General features: G+C 44.3%; 1 protein-coding gene across 5 annotated transcripts in view; it reads left to right on the top strand.

Moving 5' to 3' along the window:
* Positions 1–15561, top strand: part of ZKSCAN1 (zinc finger with KRAB and SCAN domains 1) — an 82746-nt gene extending 67185 nt beyond the window's left edge. For all 5 annotated transcript variants that reach the window (XM_064376412.1, XM_064376408.1, XM_064376413.1 and 2 more), the window contains 5 exons: positions 1195–1710; positions 1934–2087; positions 3707–3798; positions 4096–4222; positions 7596–15561. In XM_064376412.1, coding sequence (XP_064232482.1) covers positions 1285–1710; positions 1934–2087; positions 3707–3798; positions 4096–4222; positions 7596–8488 — 1692 coding nt within the window. In that variant the 5' untranslated portion in view covers positions 1195–1284 and the 3' untranslated portion in view covers positions 8489–15561. The remainder of the gene's footprint in view (positions 1–1194; positions 1711–1933; positions 2088–3706; positions 3799–4095; positions 4223–7595) is intronic.
* Positions 15562–18911: the final 3350 nt, after the last annotated feature.

Below are 18911 nucleotides of genomic sequence, written 5' to 3'. Positions count from 1 at the left end.
ATGGGGTTTTACCATATTGGCCGGGATGCTCTCAATCTTCTGGCCTCGTGATCCTCCTGCCTCAGCCTCCCAAAGTGCTGGGATTACAGGTGTGAGCCATACCCAGCCAAAGCTAGATTTAAAAATCCATTATTTCACATAACTGGTCTCAGATAAACCAGGCTACATCACAGTGTCTAAAATGAGCAACACCTGTGACAGGTCAGCACAGACTAAGTAAGGGTATTAGTGTCAATTTGTATGTTAAATATGGCTTAATTTCTCTCACTTTTAAGATGCAGACATTCTAATATTTTCTGTATCCCTTCAAGATTATCTTGTACTTTGGAAACCACAATTTAGACTGGCCAAGGCACCCATAAAAATAGCGAAAATAGCTAGATGGCACAAAAGTAGGCCCCAGGGCTTCAAATTTGGTGGAATATTGACTCCACTAGGCAGCCCCCTGCAACTGACCAAACCTAAGCCTCAGTTATGTCATCTGTAAAATGGCACTTTACAATTTGGCTAACCTGCTAGGGCTGTTGTGGGGACAAAAGAGGATGGTACATGTACCACTTTAAGCCTGGTACCTGGCACCCTGCTAACATTCAGCTCTCTCTGGGCCAGGCACCATCAGTGCTCCATTTCATAAGCTGCTCTCCACCTGCAGGTAAATCACTCTGACTCCAAGCAAACACCCTGAGGGTGGAGTCTGCTTGTTTGAATCCTGTGTTTGAGGTTTCTGTTTGCAAATCTTGATACATGATGTGACAATAAAGACTGTAGTTTTTTCCTCAGTTTTTCAGGATCATTCTTTTTTTTTTGAGACAGAATTTAACTCTTGTCACCCAGGCAGGGAGTGGAGTAGCGCAGTCTCAGCTTACTGCAACCTAAGCCTCCCGGGTTCAAGCGATTCTTCTGTCTCAGCCTCCTAAGTAGCGGGGATTACAGGCACCTGCCACCACGCCTGGCTAATTTTTGTATTTTTAGGAGAGGTGGGGTTTCACTATGTTGGGCAGGCTGGTCTTGAACTCCTGACCTCAGGTGATCTGCCCACCTTGACCTCCCAAAGTGCTGGGATTACAGGTGTGAGCCACCGTGCCCAACCTCAGGAGCATTCTTATAGTGCCTCGATGTGCTGCCTCTTATGAAGTGTGAGCAGCACAGGTACTTTTCGTAAAGGTACATACTAATTTTTTTTTAATACTTCAGGAATAGTACAGAAACACATCATAAAACGTCTCCCAGGATTTAAAGGCGAGCACAGACCCTGTTTGGATCAAGTCAGTTCCTGGAGCTTGAATGATGACTGCTGAGTCACGGGAAGCCACAGGTCTCTCCCCACAGGCTGCACAGGAGAAGGATGGTATCGTAATAGTGAAGGTGGAAGAGGAAGATGAGGAAGACCACATGTGGGGGCAGGATTCCAGCCTACAGGACACGCCTCCTCCAGACCCAGAGATATTCCGCCAACGCTTCAGACGCTTCTGTTACCAGAACACTTTCGGGCCCCGAGAGGCTCTCAGTCGGCTGAAGGAACTTTGTCATCAGTGGCTGCGGCCAGAAATAAACACCAAGGAGCAGATCCTGGAGCTGCTGGTGCTGGAGCAGTTCCTTTCCATCCTGCCCAAGGAGCTCCAGGTCTGGCTGCAGGAATACCGCCCCGACAGTGGAGAGGAGGCTGTGACCCTTCTAGAAGACCTGGAGCTTGATTTATCAGGACAGCAGGTAAAAACAGGTGAAATCTATTATGTGTGAGCAGGGCACAGATGTTGAAGCTGGAGCCAGGAGAAGTATTAGCAGTCTTTAGGTGATTAGGTGGTTACTCTGTCTGAAAAAGGTTCTGGCCTTCTCCTCCCTCCATCCACCTGTATACGGTCTGTTTTTAAATATTTTAAATTCCTATTTACAAAGTGATTTACCCACAAGCCCAATCTATTTTTGCCTTCAGGTCCCAGGTCAAGTTCATGGACCTGAGATGCTCGCAAGGGGGATGGTGCCTCTGGATCCAGTTCAGGAGTCCTCAAGCTTTGACTTTCATCATGAGGCCACCCAGTCCCACTTCAAACATTCCTCTCGGAAACCCCGCCTCTTACAGTCACGAGGTAAGAAGCAAGATTTCATGTGGGGAAAGAGAAATGATTCAGGATGAAAGTCCTCTCTGTGCTGCTGAGTGCTTGTGATGAAGAAGCATGCTTGGCCTGGGCAACATAGCAAGATCCTATCTCTACAAAAAATAGAAAAAATTGCCAGGTGTGGTGGCGCACACCTGTGGTCCCAGCTACTCAGGAGGCTGAGGTGAGAGGATTGATTGAGCCCAGGAGGTTGAGGCTGCAATGAGCTGTAATCATGCCACTGATCACTCCAACCTGGGCAACAGAGCAAAGACCCTGTCTCAAAAGCTACTTACAGAAAAGAACTAGGCTGGGCGTGGTGGCTCATACCTGTAATCTCAGCACTTTGGGAGGCTGAGGCGGGTGGATCACTTGAGGTCAGGAGTTCAAGACCCAGCCTGGACAACATGGTGAAACCCTGTCTCTACTAAAAATATGAAAATTAGCCGGGTATGGATGGCATGTGCCTGTAATTTCAGCTACTCGGGAGGCTGAGGCAGGAGAATCACTTGAACCCGGGAGGTAGAGGTTGCAGTGAGCCAAGATTGCACCATTGCACTCTAGCCTGGCTGACAGAGCAAGGCTCTGTCTTTAAAAAATATATAAATAAATTAATTAATTAAAAATTTTAAAAAACAGACCAGGCGCAGTGGCTCACACCTGTAATCCCAGCACTTTGGGAGGTGAGGTGAGTGGATCACCTGAGTGGGGAGTTCAAGACCAGCCTAACAACATGGAGAAACCCCATCTCTACTAAAAATACAGAATTAGCCAGATGTGGTAACAGATGCCTGTAATCCCAGCTACTCCGGAGGCTGAGGCAGGAGAATCGCTTGAACCCAGGAGGCAGAGGTTGCAGTGATCTAAGATTGTGCCATTGCCCTCCAGCCTGGGAAATAAGAGCAAAACTCTGTCTCAAAAGAAAAAAAAAACTTACCCAGAAGTAAGAAGACCTCCTTACTTCCCTGCCTTTCTGGATATTGCTACTAAAGTGTTATTTTTTTTTGTTTTTCTGAATTTCATTGAGACAGGGTCACACTCTGTCATCCAGGCTGGAGTGCGGTGGCATGATCATAGTTCACTGCAGTCTTGACCATTGGGCTCAAGCCATCCTCCCACCTCAGTTGCTACTAAATATTTTAAAGCTGTGTTGTGTTTTCCACAAGTGTAGGCATCAGTGGGATTCTCATATCCTGGTATCATTCCTTGGACTGGAGAAAATTAGGAGCCAGACTTGAGTCATGGACTGAATGGACCCACTTCTACAGCTGAGAATAGGAACCTGGGTTCCCATCCTGGCTCTGCCACTCTTAACTGGGAATGTGACAGTAGGCAAGTCATTTGTACTCTCAGGGACTCATTTTCCCTTTCTTTAAAATAAAAGGATTGGACCAGGTGATTGGGACCCTTTTTGACTCCTGCTCAAGAGTAGAGGTCTTGGGAAAACTGAGGCCTGTGTTCTCTCATTTGTGTTGTCTGGAATTCTCTATTTGGTACCTAAACACTGAACAGTGAACATGCTGGTGCAGGAAGGAACGTGCCCCGAGACCTTCTTTGAGCAAGGCTCAGAGCAGAGCTGATTTACTCACAGCCCCTTTCTCCTTCCCCAGCTCTTCCTGCCACCCACATTCCTGCACCCCCTCATGAGGGGAGTCCCAGAGACCAGGCAATGGCATCTGCGCTGTTCACAGCGGATTCCCAGGTGAGCTGTGGCCCCTCTGCCCTCCTGAGTCCCCAGCGTCTGCCTCTGTTCTTGAGCTCTCTTTGTGGTCTCCACACAGGCTCTGGATGCCCCTGCTCTCAAAGAAGCCCCAACCCTGTCTCTTCCTTTTAGTGTCTTTATACCACAAACTCCCCTCTGCCCCCAGGCTCTGGCCACCTTTTCCTTCCCAGCATCCTATGGCTTTGCAGCCACCTCTGTTCCTGACTCCAGGTTTGGGCAATGGGATCATTCCTGAGTTTGGGGGGAAATGACTGTGTTTGTCTCCTGTTATTTCAGGCAATGGTGAAGATCGAGGACATGGCTGTGTCCCTCATTCTGGAGGAATGGGGATGTCAGAATCTGGCTCGGAGGAATCTCAGTAGGGACAACAGGCAGGAAAATTATGGGAGTGCATTTCCCCAGGGTAAGACAGATGCAGGCTTACTGTCTGATAAGATGGTTTTGCCTTGGCCGGGCACAGTGGATCACACCTATAATCCCAGCACTTTGGGAGGCCAAGGCAGACGGTTCATGAGGTCAAGAGTTCAAGACCAGCCTGGCCAACATGGTGAAACCCCATCTCTACTGAAAATACAAAAATTAGCTGGGCATGGTGGCACACATCTATAATCCCAGCTACTTGGGAGGCTGAGGCAGGAGAATCTCTTGAACCTGGGAGGTGGAGGTTGCAATGAACGAAGATCACACCACTGCACTCCAGCTTGGGCAACAGAGCGAGACTCTGTCTCCAAAAAAGAAAAAGAAAAGGAAAAGATCTTTTGCCTCTTTATGTGTTAGCTGTAGGATCTCTGATGTGTTCAGTTGAATGTTGATGAAGACTTAGAGACTACCTAGACCCCCTTTTTAGACCAGAGAGTGAGAACATTTGTGTTTATTCAACTCCAAAAGCATGGTATTGTGACACTAATTCCAGATGGGTTTTTTATCGCCAAATAGTTTTTGCTCTTTAAAATCAGAAATAATTGTATTCCAAGTCCACTCATTTGCCTGAGAGGCAGCTCTGCTGCATTCCCATGGATTACAATTTAGGTGGCTCTGTCAGAATATCTCTTTCCTAGCAGAGATGCCAATACACTGCTTTGTGTAGTTCCACAACTTGCACCCGGACTGTCCTTGTGATGAGGATTCCCAGCTTCTAAACTTAATGGTGATTTTCTGTGAAGAGCTCTGGGTCCTGGATGTGTAGTAAGAATGAGGAAGTTCAACAGGCATTAGCCAGATAAGACAAGGTGACACTGTTAGCAGACATTTTCATTTGGCTCTGCTAGATATTAACCCCTCAGGACAGTGCTGCAAAGAGGCCCTCACATAAGTTCAGTAATAAACAGGTCCATAGCAAGACTTCTACCTGGGAGGGCAAAGGGAATGTGAATAAAGCGTGAACATGAAGGATGTTACTAATGAAGCTTTGAGTTCTATTTTCAATCATAGGCATAAATGGGGCTTATAAATTCTCTTAGTACTTGCTCTTTGTACTAGATGAATTTTTTTTTTTTTTTTTTTGAGACAGAGTCTTGCTGTTTCCCAGTGCAGTGGTGCAATCATAACTCACTGCAGCCTCAACCTTCCAGGCTCAAGCCATCCTCCCACCTCAGCCTCCAGAGTAGCTGGGACTATAGTCATGCATCACCATGCCCAGCTAACTTTTGCATTTCTCGTCATGATGCCCAGGCTTATCTCAAACCCTTAGGCTCAAGCCATCCATTCGTCTCCGCCTTCCAGAGTTCTGGGATTCACAGGCATGAGCCATAGCACCCGGCCTCCAGTATTATTTTCAGTTCCTTTTCAATTCTGAGTTATTCTGTGTCAGTGAGTGAAGGGTTTAATTATGTTTACTAACGCTTTAACCACTTTTTTTTTTTTACCTACCCCTCTGTTACTTGAGCACTGTCAGCTCTGTGCTCCTCTCCCTGATGGAGAGACGCTATTTCCTATGTCTGAAGGTTCCTGTAGCCTGCCATGTTCAAAACAAGTTCCTTGGCTAGGCACAATGGCTCACACCTGTAATTCCAGCACTTGAGGAGGCTGAGGCAGGAGGATTGCTTGAAGCCAGGAGTTTAGGACCAGCATGGGGAATATAGCAAGACCACTGTCTCCACAAAAAAATTTTAAAAATTAGCCAGGCAGGGTGGTGTAGGCCTGCAGTCCCAGCTACTTGAGAGCCTGAGACAGGAGAATCGCTTGAGCCCAGGAGATTGAGGCTGCAGTGAGCTGTGTTCAGGGCACTATACTCCAGCCTGGGTGATAGAGCAAAACCCTGTCTCAAAAACAAAAAACCAAGTCCTTGTTTGCCTGCTAATCATCAACTTGTTGATGGAAAACTCACAGAATTGGAGAAATATTTACTTTTTTTTAAACTGTATTCCTTTGTTTCTGGTGGTACCACTAATCATTTTCTATGAAAGACCAGTTCTTTTTTTAAACTTATGAATACTTGTTAGAAATGGAACATGATCTTTTTTTTTTTTTTGAGACGAAGTTTTGCTCTTGTTGCCCAGGCTGTAGTGCAGTGGCACAATCTCAGTTTACTGCAACCTCCGACTCCCAGGCTCAAGCGATTCTCCTGCTTTAGCCTCCCAAGTAGCTGGGATTACAGGCCTGAGCCACCACTCCTGGCTAATTTTTTGTATTTTTAGTAGAGAGGGGATTTCACCATGTTGGCCAGGTTGGTCTCAAACTCCTGACCTCAGGTGATCCACCTGCCTCGGCCTTCCAAAGTTCTGGGATTACAGGCTTGAGCCACCACGCCTAGCCATGATATTTTAAATGTATACATATACCTTCCAATTAATTATCAGGTGATCCAGTAATAGAACTGTGACCTCTGAAGGCTCCTGCTTCTCATCCCTTTCCTCCTCCTGTGACTTGTTCTCTTCCCTCTGCTAATTCCCTGTGTGTCTGTTTCTTCCCATCCTCTCCCCATGCTCCCTCTGTTGTCATTTTCCCCTTATTCTCCACTCTTTGCTCTCTCATTTTCCAAATTTTGTTGTTCCCAAACTGGGACAACAGATTTCCCTGTTGTCCCAATTTTTCCCCTTTTCTCCTATTTAATCTCCAATTAATATTGTAAAGTCAGGCTGGACGCAATGGCTCATGCCTGTAATCTCAGCACTTTTGGGAGGCCGAGGCACTCAGGTCACCTGAGGCCAGGAGTTTGAGAGCAGCCTGGCCGACATGATGAAACCACGTGTCTACTAAAAAATATAAAAATTGGCCGGTGTGGTGGCTTACACCTATAATCCCAGCATTTTGGGAGGCCAAAGCAGATAGATCATGAGGTCAGGAGTTCGAGACCAGCCTGGCTAACATAGTGAAACACTGTCTGTACCAAAAATACAAAAAATTAGCCAGGTGTGGTGGTGGGCACCTGTAGTCTCAGCTACTTGGGAGACTGAGGCATAATTGCTTGAACCCCAGAGGCAGAGGTTGCAGTGAGCTGAGATCATGCCACTGCACTGTAGTCCAGGTGACAACATGAGACTCCGTCTCAAAAAAAAAAATAAGCCGGGCATGGTGGCGTGCACCTGTAGTCTAGCTACTCAGGAGGCTGAGGCAGAAGAATTGCTCAAACCCAGGAGGCGGAGGTTGCAGTGAACCGAGATTGCACCATTGCACTTCAGCCTGGGCAACAGAGCAAGACTCTGTCTCCAAGAAAAATAAAAATAATGTGAAGTCATTTTGCAGCCATGTAGAAGCTTCCCAGGAAATTGTCACTTGATCCACCTATATATTCAAAAGAAAAAGGTGCAATTTGAATTTTCTATTTGTTGTATCAGGTGGCGAAAACAGGAATGAGAACGAGGAGTCAACCTCAAAGGCTGAAACCGCGAAAGACTCGGCATCACGCGGGGAGACGGCAGGAAGATTCCAGAAAGAGTTTGGAGAGAAACGTGACCAGGAGAGCAAAACAGGAGAAAGACAGCAGAATAACCCTGAGGAGAAAACTGGGAAAGAGAAGAGAGATTCAGGGCCACCTACAGGAAAGGACAAAAGAACCACCACAGGAGAGAGAGGCCCAAGGGAGAAGGGAAAAGGATTGGGAAGAAGCTTCAGTCTGAGCTCCAACTTCACCACCCCTGAAGAAGTTCCCACAGGAACAAAGTCTCACAGATGTGATGAATGTGGTAAATGCTTTACAAGAAGTTCAAGCCTTATCCGTCATAAAATAATCCACACTGGAGAAAAGCCCTATGAATGTAGTGAGTGTGGGAAAGCCTTCAGTCTTAACTCCAACCTTGTCCTACATCAGAGGATCCACACGGGAGAGAAACCTCATGAATGTAACGAGTGTGGCAAGGCCTTCAGTCACAGTTCAAATCTCATCCTCCATCAGCGCATCCACTCTGGAGAGAAACCTTATGAATGTAACGAATGTGGGAAGGCCTTCAGCCAGAGCTCAGACCTCACCAAGCATCAGAGAATCCACACGGGGGAGAAACCCTATGAATGTAGTGAATGTGGAAAAGCTTTCAACCGAAACTCATACCTGATTTTGCATCGGAGAATTCACACTCGAGAAAAGCCCTACAAGTGCACTAAGTGTGGCAAAGCCTTTACCCGCAGCTCCACCCTCACTCTGCATCATAGAATCCACGCCAGAGAGAGAGCCTCTGAGTACAGCCCAGCCTCCCTTGATGCGTTTGGCGCCTTCCTGAAAAGCTGTGTGTAGAGCAAGAATTTGCCATCAAGCCATTTCCCCCTTTTGTTTTTAAAATTATTTCAGAGATGTGTGCCCATAGAGGGAAAAAGAAATACAGCCTCAACGGATTAAAAAACAAAAATCACACTTAAGGATCCTTCTGGTCACATCAGCAATGTTCTGCCTTTGTGTAGTAGTTGAGCATATAATCCTTCCACACAGCCTCTGCAGGGAAAAGCTTATCTGATGGATAATCCACGTGAGATTTCCACACAAGATAAAAGCACATGCATAGTAAAATGTCAAGCTTTTCAAGGTAACGAGGATACCTTTAAGGCACTCTTCGACTCTGGCAACCACAGCGTAATAGTTAAAAGATCAAGATTGGCTCCACGAACATGATACAGAGGTTAAGATGCCACTTACTGCAAACAAGCCCTACTTTGGCCAACATCTTGCTTCTTTCTCAAAAAAGAGGAACAGTGAAAACAAAAACGACATGGGGACATGCTGCTCAAGCTAGTTATATATATGATAAGTTATATATATGATCACTGGTAGCCTACCAAAGCTATAGAAATCTAGGACTGTGCTAGTCAGTATCAAACCAAAGATTTCTATCTCTTCCTGAAAGAGAGGGTATGTGCACCAGTCTACAATTCCAAAGGACTGCAACAAATGTAGATGGTTCTATCCTCATCCCTGAGATCACTTCTACTGAAATGGCAACAACTCAAAATACTTCTCTCCCTTCTTGAAATCCCTAAAGCACTATAGCACTCCCAAATGCATTTCTCCGCAAGTTAGCGCTTGATTGTATACTGTCTTTTAATCCTTCATTGTTTCATGTATGAAGTTTTTAATCACCCCACTCCACCCCAAAAAAAGATTCGGTTGTCAAGGGATATATTTCTGTCCCTGCCAGCACAGTGCTGGACATAGTGAGTGCTGAAAACCTGAGAAGCACTCATTAAGACTGACTTCTAACAGGACTTCTATGTGTGTGATAAAGGCCTGTGAATCATGAGTCCCTGAAATACGGTAGCCTGGCTCAGCTTCTAAAGAGGACCTTTGTAGCCACAAGGCATGCTAAACCGCTAGGGTCTGATGCTATTTTTGTTCCAAATATAAACAAAAGGCACTGGTTAGCCGCCTGCATAGACTTTCTAAACACAGATCACTGAGTAAATACCATGGAATGTCAGAAACGACTCTATCATCGTCATCTTAAAGAAGAAAAATAACACTGACTAAGGTCATTTTTTTTTTATCTCCTGTGGCGAAGCTCTTAGAATTCTTTAAGCTTCTGAACAGTGTGATGATTTGGGGATTTTCTGAATCATTTGTAACTTAGATACTGGAGCTCAGAAGATGTGATTTTTATTGCTTTTCAGAAAAAGGAATGTGGTAGGGAGCATTTTTTTTCCACACTTTTCCAGTAACTTTGCAAAAGCATTAGTTGTTAACTGGCAATTACTAAATGTATTTTGTTACTCTGAGAAGCTCTCCACTGTACTGAGATGTGTCTGGCTTTGTCATCACGATGCACAGTGACTTTTCTGTTTCTCATCACTAAAGATCGAGGTGAAGTTATGAAACTTTCATTAGTCCCATCGTCTGTGCAGAGTGTGCAACTGCCTACCTAGAAGCTGATGGCAGAGACTGTTTCACACACAGGAAACCCAAGTATTGTGGGCTGTGTAGGTAGTCATTGGCACTCAAGTAGGACAAGGGTCCTACCCAAGGGTAGGACAGCCCTGCAGAAACTTAGAGACTGAGAACAAACCTCAAGACTGTCAGTGTGACCTCCCCATAACAAGAGAACCCCATATATAGTTTGAGACTTTCCCTTAAGAAACTTACACTAAAACTGTATTCGTCAGTCATTCACTGATCAACGGCTAACATCCATGGGACCAAATGGTTTTATGTGGTGCCAACTAAGTGGGAGCTAAAATTCTGCACAGTGGCTATTCTTTGGCCTCTCCTTGACGTTATGACTTAAATCAACCACAACTTCCTATAGCTTCTAAGCAGTTTCATCAATGTTACTTGGGAAAACATGTTGCAAGTCAACCATGCAATGGAAGAAAAACCTGTTACTCCAGAAGAGTATATCTAAGCAACTTTTTATGGTAAAGTGGAGGTAGAAAATGTATTAAGGATTTTCTTCAAAGAATAAGCCACAGCAATGGTTATGTGGAAAACTGCTGGTGCTTTTCAGCAAGGACTTTTGCCCTCTAGAAAGCAACTGAGGCCGGGCGCCGTGGCTCACACCTGTAATCCTAGCACTTTGGGAGGCCAAGGTGGGTGGATCACCTGAGGTCAGGAGTTCGAGACCAGCCTGGCCAACATAGTCAAACCCCGACTCTACTAAAAAAAGAAAAATTAGCCGGGCATGGTAGCAGGCACCTGTAATCCCAGGTACTTGGGAGGCTGAGGCAGGAGAATCACTTGAACCCAGGAGGCAGAGGTTGCAGTGAGCCAAGATTGTGCCATTACACTTCGGCCTGAGTGACAAGCAAAACTCTGGCTCAAAAAAAAAAAAAAAAGCAACTGAAAGTGAGGTGTGGAACTCCAGGCAAACACTGACCTTGTTTTTTAAGACGGAAAGGACTTTGGTCATGTTTACATTGGCCTTTTTTTTTTCTTTCGGCCACGACTACATGCTGATACAATTTGGCCATCATTTTTGGGTTTTATGTTTAAATGGAAAATGTGACCTGTGCCCTCACATTTAATTCCATTTTATTGGGACATCTTCCTGACTTTGTTGGATAGCTGCCACTGGGACTGCTTCAGATCTTCAACACATGCTCTCCTTGAAGCAGCTATTTGAAGATGTGTTTTCTGAGGAAAAGAGGCTACAGCTGTTTATTAAAACCACTTGCAGTGCATTCATTTATCAGATGCTCAGTGCAAAGTGTAATTGGGTCATGGTCAAAAAATGCAACATCTCACTGGCGTTCGAGATAGTCATTCAAAAGTTTTTGGCTGGCTGAAGTTTGTTAACAGTTGAAACACCCTACGGTTAACCATTAGCATGCCAGTTGTCCTAATGAAAATTTTTGAAGAGTTTTTCAATATATACCCTGCCCTTGCCAGGAAGAGAAGTAAAATCCTCAGGTTGTGGCGTATTTGTTTCTCCTCCAGCCTGGAAGGCAAGGCTAAAACCTGAGAATATTGACGTATGAGACATCTTGATATTAAGGCACTTAATATTAAAGGCATAAAAGTGAAACTGCTAAATATGTGTAGAGAGATTGACGTGTGATACATGGGACAGTTTACATAGATGTCAGGTAATTTATTCCAGAAAGGAACCTCTTTAATGTGATGAATATGGCAAAGCCTTTAATCACATCTCAGCCCTTAGCATCAGAAAGCCTACACTGTAAATAATGAATATTATGTGTGAGGAAAACTTTCCTGTATAGCACTCATTGCTTCAGACAGAAAATGAATTACATCGGTATGTTCCAGTCATGTGATGAATTTGAGAAACACTGCAAGAGGGAGCTCAATCGTGCCCCGGCACGGTGGCTCACACCCGTAATCCCAGCACTTTGGGAGGCCAAGGCGGGTGGATCACAAGGTCAGTAGTTTGAGACCAGCCTGGCCAACAAGGTGAAACCCTGTCTCTACTAAAAATAAAAAATTAGCCGAGTGTGGTGGCACATACCTGTAGTCCTAGCTACTCGGGAGGCTGAGGCAGGAGAATCACTTGAACCTGGGAGATAGAGGTTGCAGTGAGCTATCATGCCACTGCACTCCAGCCTGGGTGACAAGAGTGAGACTCCGTATCAAAAAACAAAAAAGGGAACTCAATCCTTAACTGCAGAGGATCTACAGACTGGAAAAAAAAATGTGGGGAAATGCTTTAAAAAAAATAGCAAAATGTGCGACTTCTTACAAAAATTGTTAATATTGGGTACTTCTATATATTTTATATGACCATAATGTCCATTTGTGTTTTGTACCTTCAGTCCCTGTTACTGTTCTGTGTATTACCTGTAAGCAGATTCTGTGTTCTATTTTAGTCTATTTGACAGAACACATCACTCCAAAATGAAGTTTTGGAGCAAACAGTGAAGAAATCAATGTGGTTGTAGACAAAAAGTCAGTTCACAGAACAGAGCAGCAGGGAGATGAAGGGAAAAGCTTCATAGTTCAGTGCTTATCAAATCAAGAGATTGGTACATTTGTGAGGAAAGACAGGCTAATGGGGCACTAAAATGGAACAACTTTAAACATGCAGCATTTTGAGTTTTTCTTCAAAACCAAGAGGTTGACCTCTGAGCTGTCAGGTCACCATTGCACACAAAAGGATGGTTTCTCTTTTCAGCAGAGGGTCTTGTCCATGAAGTGAGAGTGGGAAGTGTACAGGAATGGCCAAGTGGGACTGCTTAAGCTGACCAGGTTCTCTAAACCATACTCATGCTTTCCCACTGACTCACTCTTAAATCCTTATGCTTAGAAAATTGGGGATAGGACTGGCCGGACTCGGTGGCACACACCTGTAATCCCAGCACTTTGGGAGGCCTTGGCGGGCAGGTCACGTGAGATCAGGAGTTCGAGACGAGCCTGGCCAATATGGTGAAACCCCATCTCTACTAAAAATACAAAAATTAGCTGGGCATGGTGGTGAGCGCCTGTAATCCCAGTTACATGGGAGGCTGAGACAGGAGAATCGTTTGAACCAGGGAGGCAGAGGTTGCAGTGAGCCAAGGGTGCACCACTGCCCTCCAGCCTGGACAACAGAGTAAGACTCTGTCTCAAAAAAAAGGAAAGAAAATTGGGGATAGGAGAACAGCAATGGACATTCTCCGGAATTGGATGCAGATGCATCGTCGTGGCATTGCAGGAAGTCTGCAATTTTGCAGTATTCCTGTGGCTGTGTTCCTGTGTTCACTGCTCCCACTTTTCTTCTCCTGGTCTATGATGATTAGGAGAAAGGGTTGTGAAGAGTCATTGATGTGAAAGAATTGTTTTTGAATTTTTATCCTAGAGTCAGTCACCTTTATTCCAGGTAGTCATGCTGATCTACTTATCCAAAGCCAGCTAACCAGGTTCATCCTCATGGAAGACTCTGTATGAGTTGGAGTAACAGTACTGAAATACACTCAAACAGTGACAGCAATACTTGCCGGGGGGACCATATTTCTCTGTGTCCTACTCTGAGCAACTTCTCAGAATTACTTCTGAGGGGGCTGGGGTTTTCCCATCTGGGAAATCGAGTGAAGGTCTGCAGATTGTTAAATATAGAATCAGAGAAAAAGAAAAGTCAGTGGTATAAATAGATCACTTCGTAGAAGTTAGGGTAGATTTTTATTTCAACTACTGGAGAATTTAATAAAAAGCATTATTGTTTGAGAAGTTTTTCTAACATAGATTTAGGTTGTGTTTTTAGAATGGACACTACTGTACATTTAAAAGCAATTATTTTGCTATTCAGATTAATTTTTTATTTGAAAATGAAATTATCTGTTTTACTTTTCAATGCTTTGTGAAACAAACTTGAAGTTATAGGGAGGTAAGCCATCTCCAATTCTGCAGGTCAAACAGAAGTTTGGGAAATACTTTTAACATCCCACAATACAGAATGTCTTAACATGAGAATTGAATTTCGTGTTGTCTGGTTCCATTTAATAGCAGACACCACCCCAATCTCATGTTTTTCTGTATTCTAAAACAATGGAAGGAAACCAGGTGTTTGGTAGACTTCTAAATCATGGTCTGCGATGATTTTAATCTGAGTTTCTCACCTCCATTTACTAAAGAATCATGACTTAATTCAAATTGCACAGTAATCAGTAAGTGAATATATCTTTAAAATGGAATTTTCTCCCTTCAGCAAGCACTCATTAAGCAGTGAAGCTGAGTATTTTAAAATATAAAGAAAGATATGTGTGAGTGATTGAAAGGTGGTATTAAAAAACTTAGGTTTCATTCCAGTTTCAGGTTTGGGTTTTAAGTTCCTTTGGTCCAGGGAAAGGTCCAGGCAGCCACAGTCACCCTAAATCACTGTCATTAAGTCTTCCAGCAAGGTTAAGTGCGTTATGGAAGGAAAAGGGGGAAGTGGACTGTAACAGCCTCACACTCCTGGGCTGAGGAAGAGTAATTAGGAGGCCTGAGGAGGGGCCAAGGAAAGGCTGTTGGGATGTGTTAGGGTTGGTACCCGAGTGCCTTCCCCTCACCTCAACCAGGGAAGAGCATCCGGCTGCTTTTTAAAGTTTTTAGTCTGCCCTGGCAAAGACAAAGCATGTTAGATTAGAGATGCTTCTGCTGATCGCAGGGGTTCTTATTTGAAAACATATGAGGGGGGTGGGGTGGGAGGAGGCAGATTGTGGTTATGCAGGAAAATCTTGTCCTAAAAATATATGAGTTTGGGGGTAAGGGGTGGGATAGCCAAGCAAAATCAGTAATTATTTTAAAATGAGCATATGTATTTTTATTAACTTTTAGTTAAATATAGATTTTACAGTGAGGTGAGCATAAGCCTAGATCTATATAGAGAGCTAACTCGGGCATCGTCTCGTTTATTTGTAGACTATTAAAAGCAACCTGTCCTGTTTTGTCAGTTCCTAGCTTCTTCATTTAGAATAAATTAGACCAAAAGAAGAAATGTACTTGTCTCTATATACCCGCAGAATGAAGTTACCGTTGTTAAAAACTGGATTTTTCATTCTACTAGGTTCTGAAGAGTCCAGATACTTGGTAGATGTTCGGTATGTGATTTTTAAAATTGAATTTGTTCACTTAAAGTTCTCCTTAACATTTCTAGGAAGACTTTTTTCAATAAATAATGGAATCTTAGAGGAAAAGTGGGTTTTTAAAAGCTAGGAAACTCCTCCGCTAAAAGTAATCATTGGAAACCTTGATCGAGGTCTAAAGTTTTAATCCTAAGAGAGATGGCAGCATAATGAAACATGTACCCATTTATAGTCAGTGGTCCATCTTAGAGGAGGCCAGTGGTGTCTGATAAAGAAATATTAGAGTAGTGAGGTTGGGGAAGAAAATTGTGGGGATTTGTAATAAATATTCTCTATGTTGTTTCTCTTCTGAGTCATGGTAAAACAATAAATTATCATCTCTAGGTGGCAGTGCTTGTGCTGGGTTTTTTGTTTGTTTGTTTGTTTGTTTAAATCATCCTTGGTTGCATAAATACACATTGGGGGCAAAGAAAAAAAGTATTTCAAAGTTAAAAGGACTGGAACTGCGACCCACAAACAATTCTCACGCAAACCTCTATTTGTTGACTTTGTAAACCAAAAGTAAAATTCAAAGACCTCCCAGTCCTCGGAATGAACCCCTCCGCTCAGCCAAGGGCATTCCAAAGTTAACCTGAAAAACGAGTTCAGGCCATGCTGGGAAGTGGGAGCCAGACATGCCTTATTATACCATCTTCCCTTATAGAATTACTGGTACAACAGACTCTTTAAGACTGATAGACGTGGTTGGGCACAGTAGCTCACTCCTATAATCCTAGCACTTTGGGAAGCCGAGGCGGGTGGATCACCTGAGGTCAGGAGTTCAAGACCAGCCTGGCCAACATGGTGAAACCCCATTGCTAGTAAAAATACAAAAATTATTCAGGTATAACTTTTAAGACTGGATATGGAAAAAAAAATAAAAAAATTAGCCAGGCATGGTGGCGGGTACCTGTAATCCCAGCTACTTGGGAGGCTGAGGCAGAAGAATCACTTGAACCTGGGAGGCAGAGGTTGCAGTGAGTCAGTATGGTGTCACTGCATTCCAATCATGTAACAGAGTGAAACTCCAGCTCAAAAAAAAAAAAAGACTGATAGACATTTACAATCTGTTCTCTCAAGCCTGTCACCTGGAGGCATCATCTGCATGATAAAAGCTTGGTCACCACTGCCCCTTATTGTAACCCAGACATTCCTTTCTACTGATAATAACTCTTTGAGCCAATTGCCAATCAGAAAAAAATTGGGGAGATGGTCTCACTCTGTCGCCCACGCTGGAGTGCAATGGCACAATCTCAGCTCATTGCAACCTCTGCTCCTGGATCTAGTGAACTTCTCACCTCAGCCTACTGAGTAGCTGGGACTACAGGGCCAGCTAATTTTTCTATTTTTTTTTGTAGAGATGGGATTTCACCTTGTTTCCCAGGCTGGTCTCCAGAGCTGCTCTGCAGAGTGATAACTTCCTTGCAACCAGGTTTGCACACATCAGAGAAGCTATGGAGCAAGTGCTGCCCCATGATGCTTGCACAGAGTTGGCTGCTGCAGTGACGAGTAAAAAGTGAACTGGGAGGATGTGAGATGTGTACAAGAGGCATCCAAATGCATCTATTAACTGTTTTTATTCACACTTCTGACAATGTGTGATTTTTTTTTTTTTTGTCTTTTTGTTGTTTTTTTTCTTTTTGTGGAGAATGGGGTCTCGCTATATTGCCCAGGCAGGTCTCGAACTCCTGGGCTCAAGCTATCCTCCCACCTCTGCCTCCCTAAGAGCTGGGATTACAGGCGTGAGCCACAGCGCCCAGTGACAATGTGTGATTTTTTTCCCATGCCAATGCTCTAAGTCTCCGGACACCAACTGGGTGCCCTACAATTCAATTCAATTCTGACACTGCCTGGAGCTGGTGCAGACCTCATAGGTTGTGGGCTCAGTCCCTCAAGACTGCCCCCATTTCAGACTCCAGTCTTAAGTTCTGGGTTTTCACCTGTGCTCCTGACCGGCTATAAATCAAGGGCTTCCACAACCCTCTCCTCAGGCTCAGGTTTGATAATTTGTTAGGATGGCTCATAGATCTCATATATATTTTTATTATATATGCACACACACACACATCTTTCTTGAGATAGGGTCTCACTCTGTCACCCAGGCTGGAGTGTAGTGGTCCAGTCATAGCTTACTGTGGCCTGAAACTCCTGGGTTGAAGCAATCCTCCTGCCTCAGCCTCCTGAGTAGCTGGGGCCACAGGGACACACCACCAGGCCCAGGTAATTTTTTTTTTTTTTTTGTATTTTTTGTAGAGACAGTCTGGCCATTTCCCAGGCTACTCTTGAACTCTTGGGCTCAAGTGATCTGCCTGTCTTGGCCTCACAGGCTTGAGCTGCCAAACCCAGCCTTACTTTTGTTGGTTTGTTTTAATAATTATTATTTTTCCTTTTATAGAGACAGGGGTCTCCCTATGTTGCCCAGGCTGGTTTCGAACTTCTGTCTGCCCTCAAGCAGTCCTCCCACCTTGGCCTCCCAAAGTGCTGGGATTACAGGCATAAGTCACTGTGCTGGACCCAGAACTGGATTTTATTTGTATTTATTTTCTTTATTTAGACAGGGTCTCATTCTGTTGTTCAAGCTGGAACGCAGTGGCACGCATGATCATGGCTCACTGCAGCCTCAACCTCCTGGACTCAAGCAATCCTCCTATCTCAGCCTCAGCTGAGACTACAGGCATGCACCACTACACACACACACGAACAGACATACACACACGTGTGTGTGTGTGTGTGTGTGTGTATATATATATATATATATTTTTTTTTTTTTTTTGTAGAGACAGGGTCTTGTTATGTTGCCCAGGCTGGTCTCAGATTCCTAGGCCTCAAGCAATCTTCCCACCTCAACTTCCCAAAGTGCTGGGATTACAATCATGAGCCACCATGCAAGGCCCTAAAATCCAGTTTTACCAAGAACATCCTGCTGTTAGTTTAATAAGAACCTCTCACCCTCCTCCATATCTAATTATTTTTATTTTTATTTTTATTTTTTTGAGACAAAGTCTTTCTCTGTTTCCCAGGCTGGAATTCAGTGGAATGATCTCAGCTCACTGCAACCTCCACCTCCTGGGTTCAAGAGATTCTCCTGACTCAGCCTCCCGAGTAGCTGAGATTGCAGATGCACACCACCATGCTCGGCTAATTTTTGTATTTTTTTTAGAGATGGGGTTTCACCACGTTGGCCAAGCTGGTCTCGAATTCCTGACCTCAAGTGATCTACCTGCCTCAGCCTCCCAAAGTGCTGGGATGACAGGCGTGAGCCACCGCTCCCAGCCCATATCTAATTATTCTTAATATCTGATCAGTTTCCTTGTCCTCCACCATCCCCCAGGCAATGTCTGATCACCCTGGCCTGTCTTCAGCAAGAATACCCCTTCCCTCTGATGTTTCCTCTTGATCATTTTCCATCCACTGACCCCCATCTCGCTCCTTGGCTATAAAATCCCACTAGCCCATGTTGTGTTCAGAGCCGAGCCCAATCTCTCTCCCTTACTGCAATATCCTACTGCAGTGGTTCCTGTATTAGGATGGTCCTGAATAAAATCTTTCTTACCATGCTTTAACAAGTATCATTGAAGAGTTTTTTCATTAACAGTTTAACTCCACCATTCCACTTCCATTCTCTTTTCCTTTCTTTTTTTTTTTTTTCTTGATACAGAGTCTTGCTCTGTTACCCAGGCTCGAGTGCAGTGTTGTGATCT

This window comes from Aotus nancymaae, unplaced genomic scaffold (assembly GCF_030222135.1).
Source record: "Aotus nancymaae isolate 86718 unplaced genomic scaffold, 86718_ANA_hifiasm-v0.15.2.pri h1tg000015l_0, whole genome shotgun sequence".
Lineage (NCBI taxonomy): Eukaryota > Metazoa > Chordata > Mammalia > Primates > Aotidae > Aotus > Aotus nancymaae.
This window is presented reverse-complemented; position numbering and strand designations above follow the sequence as displayed.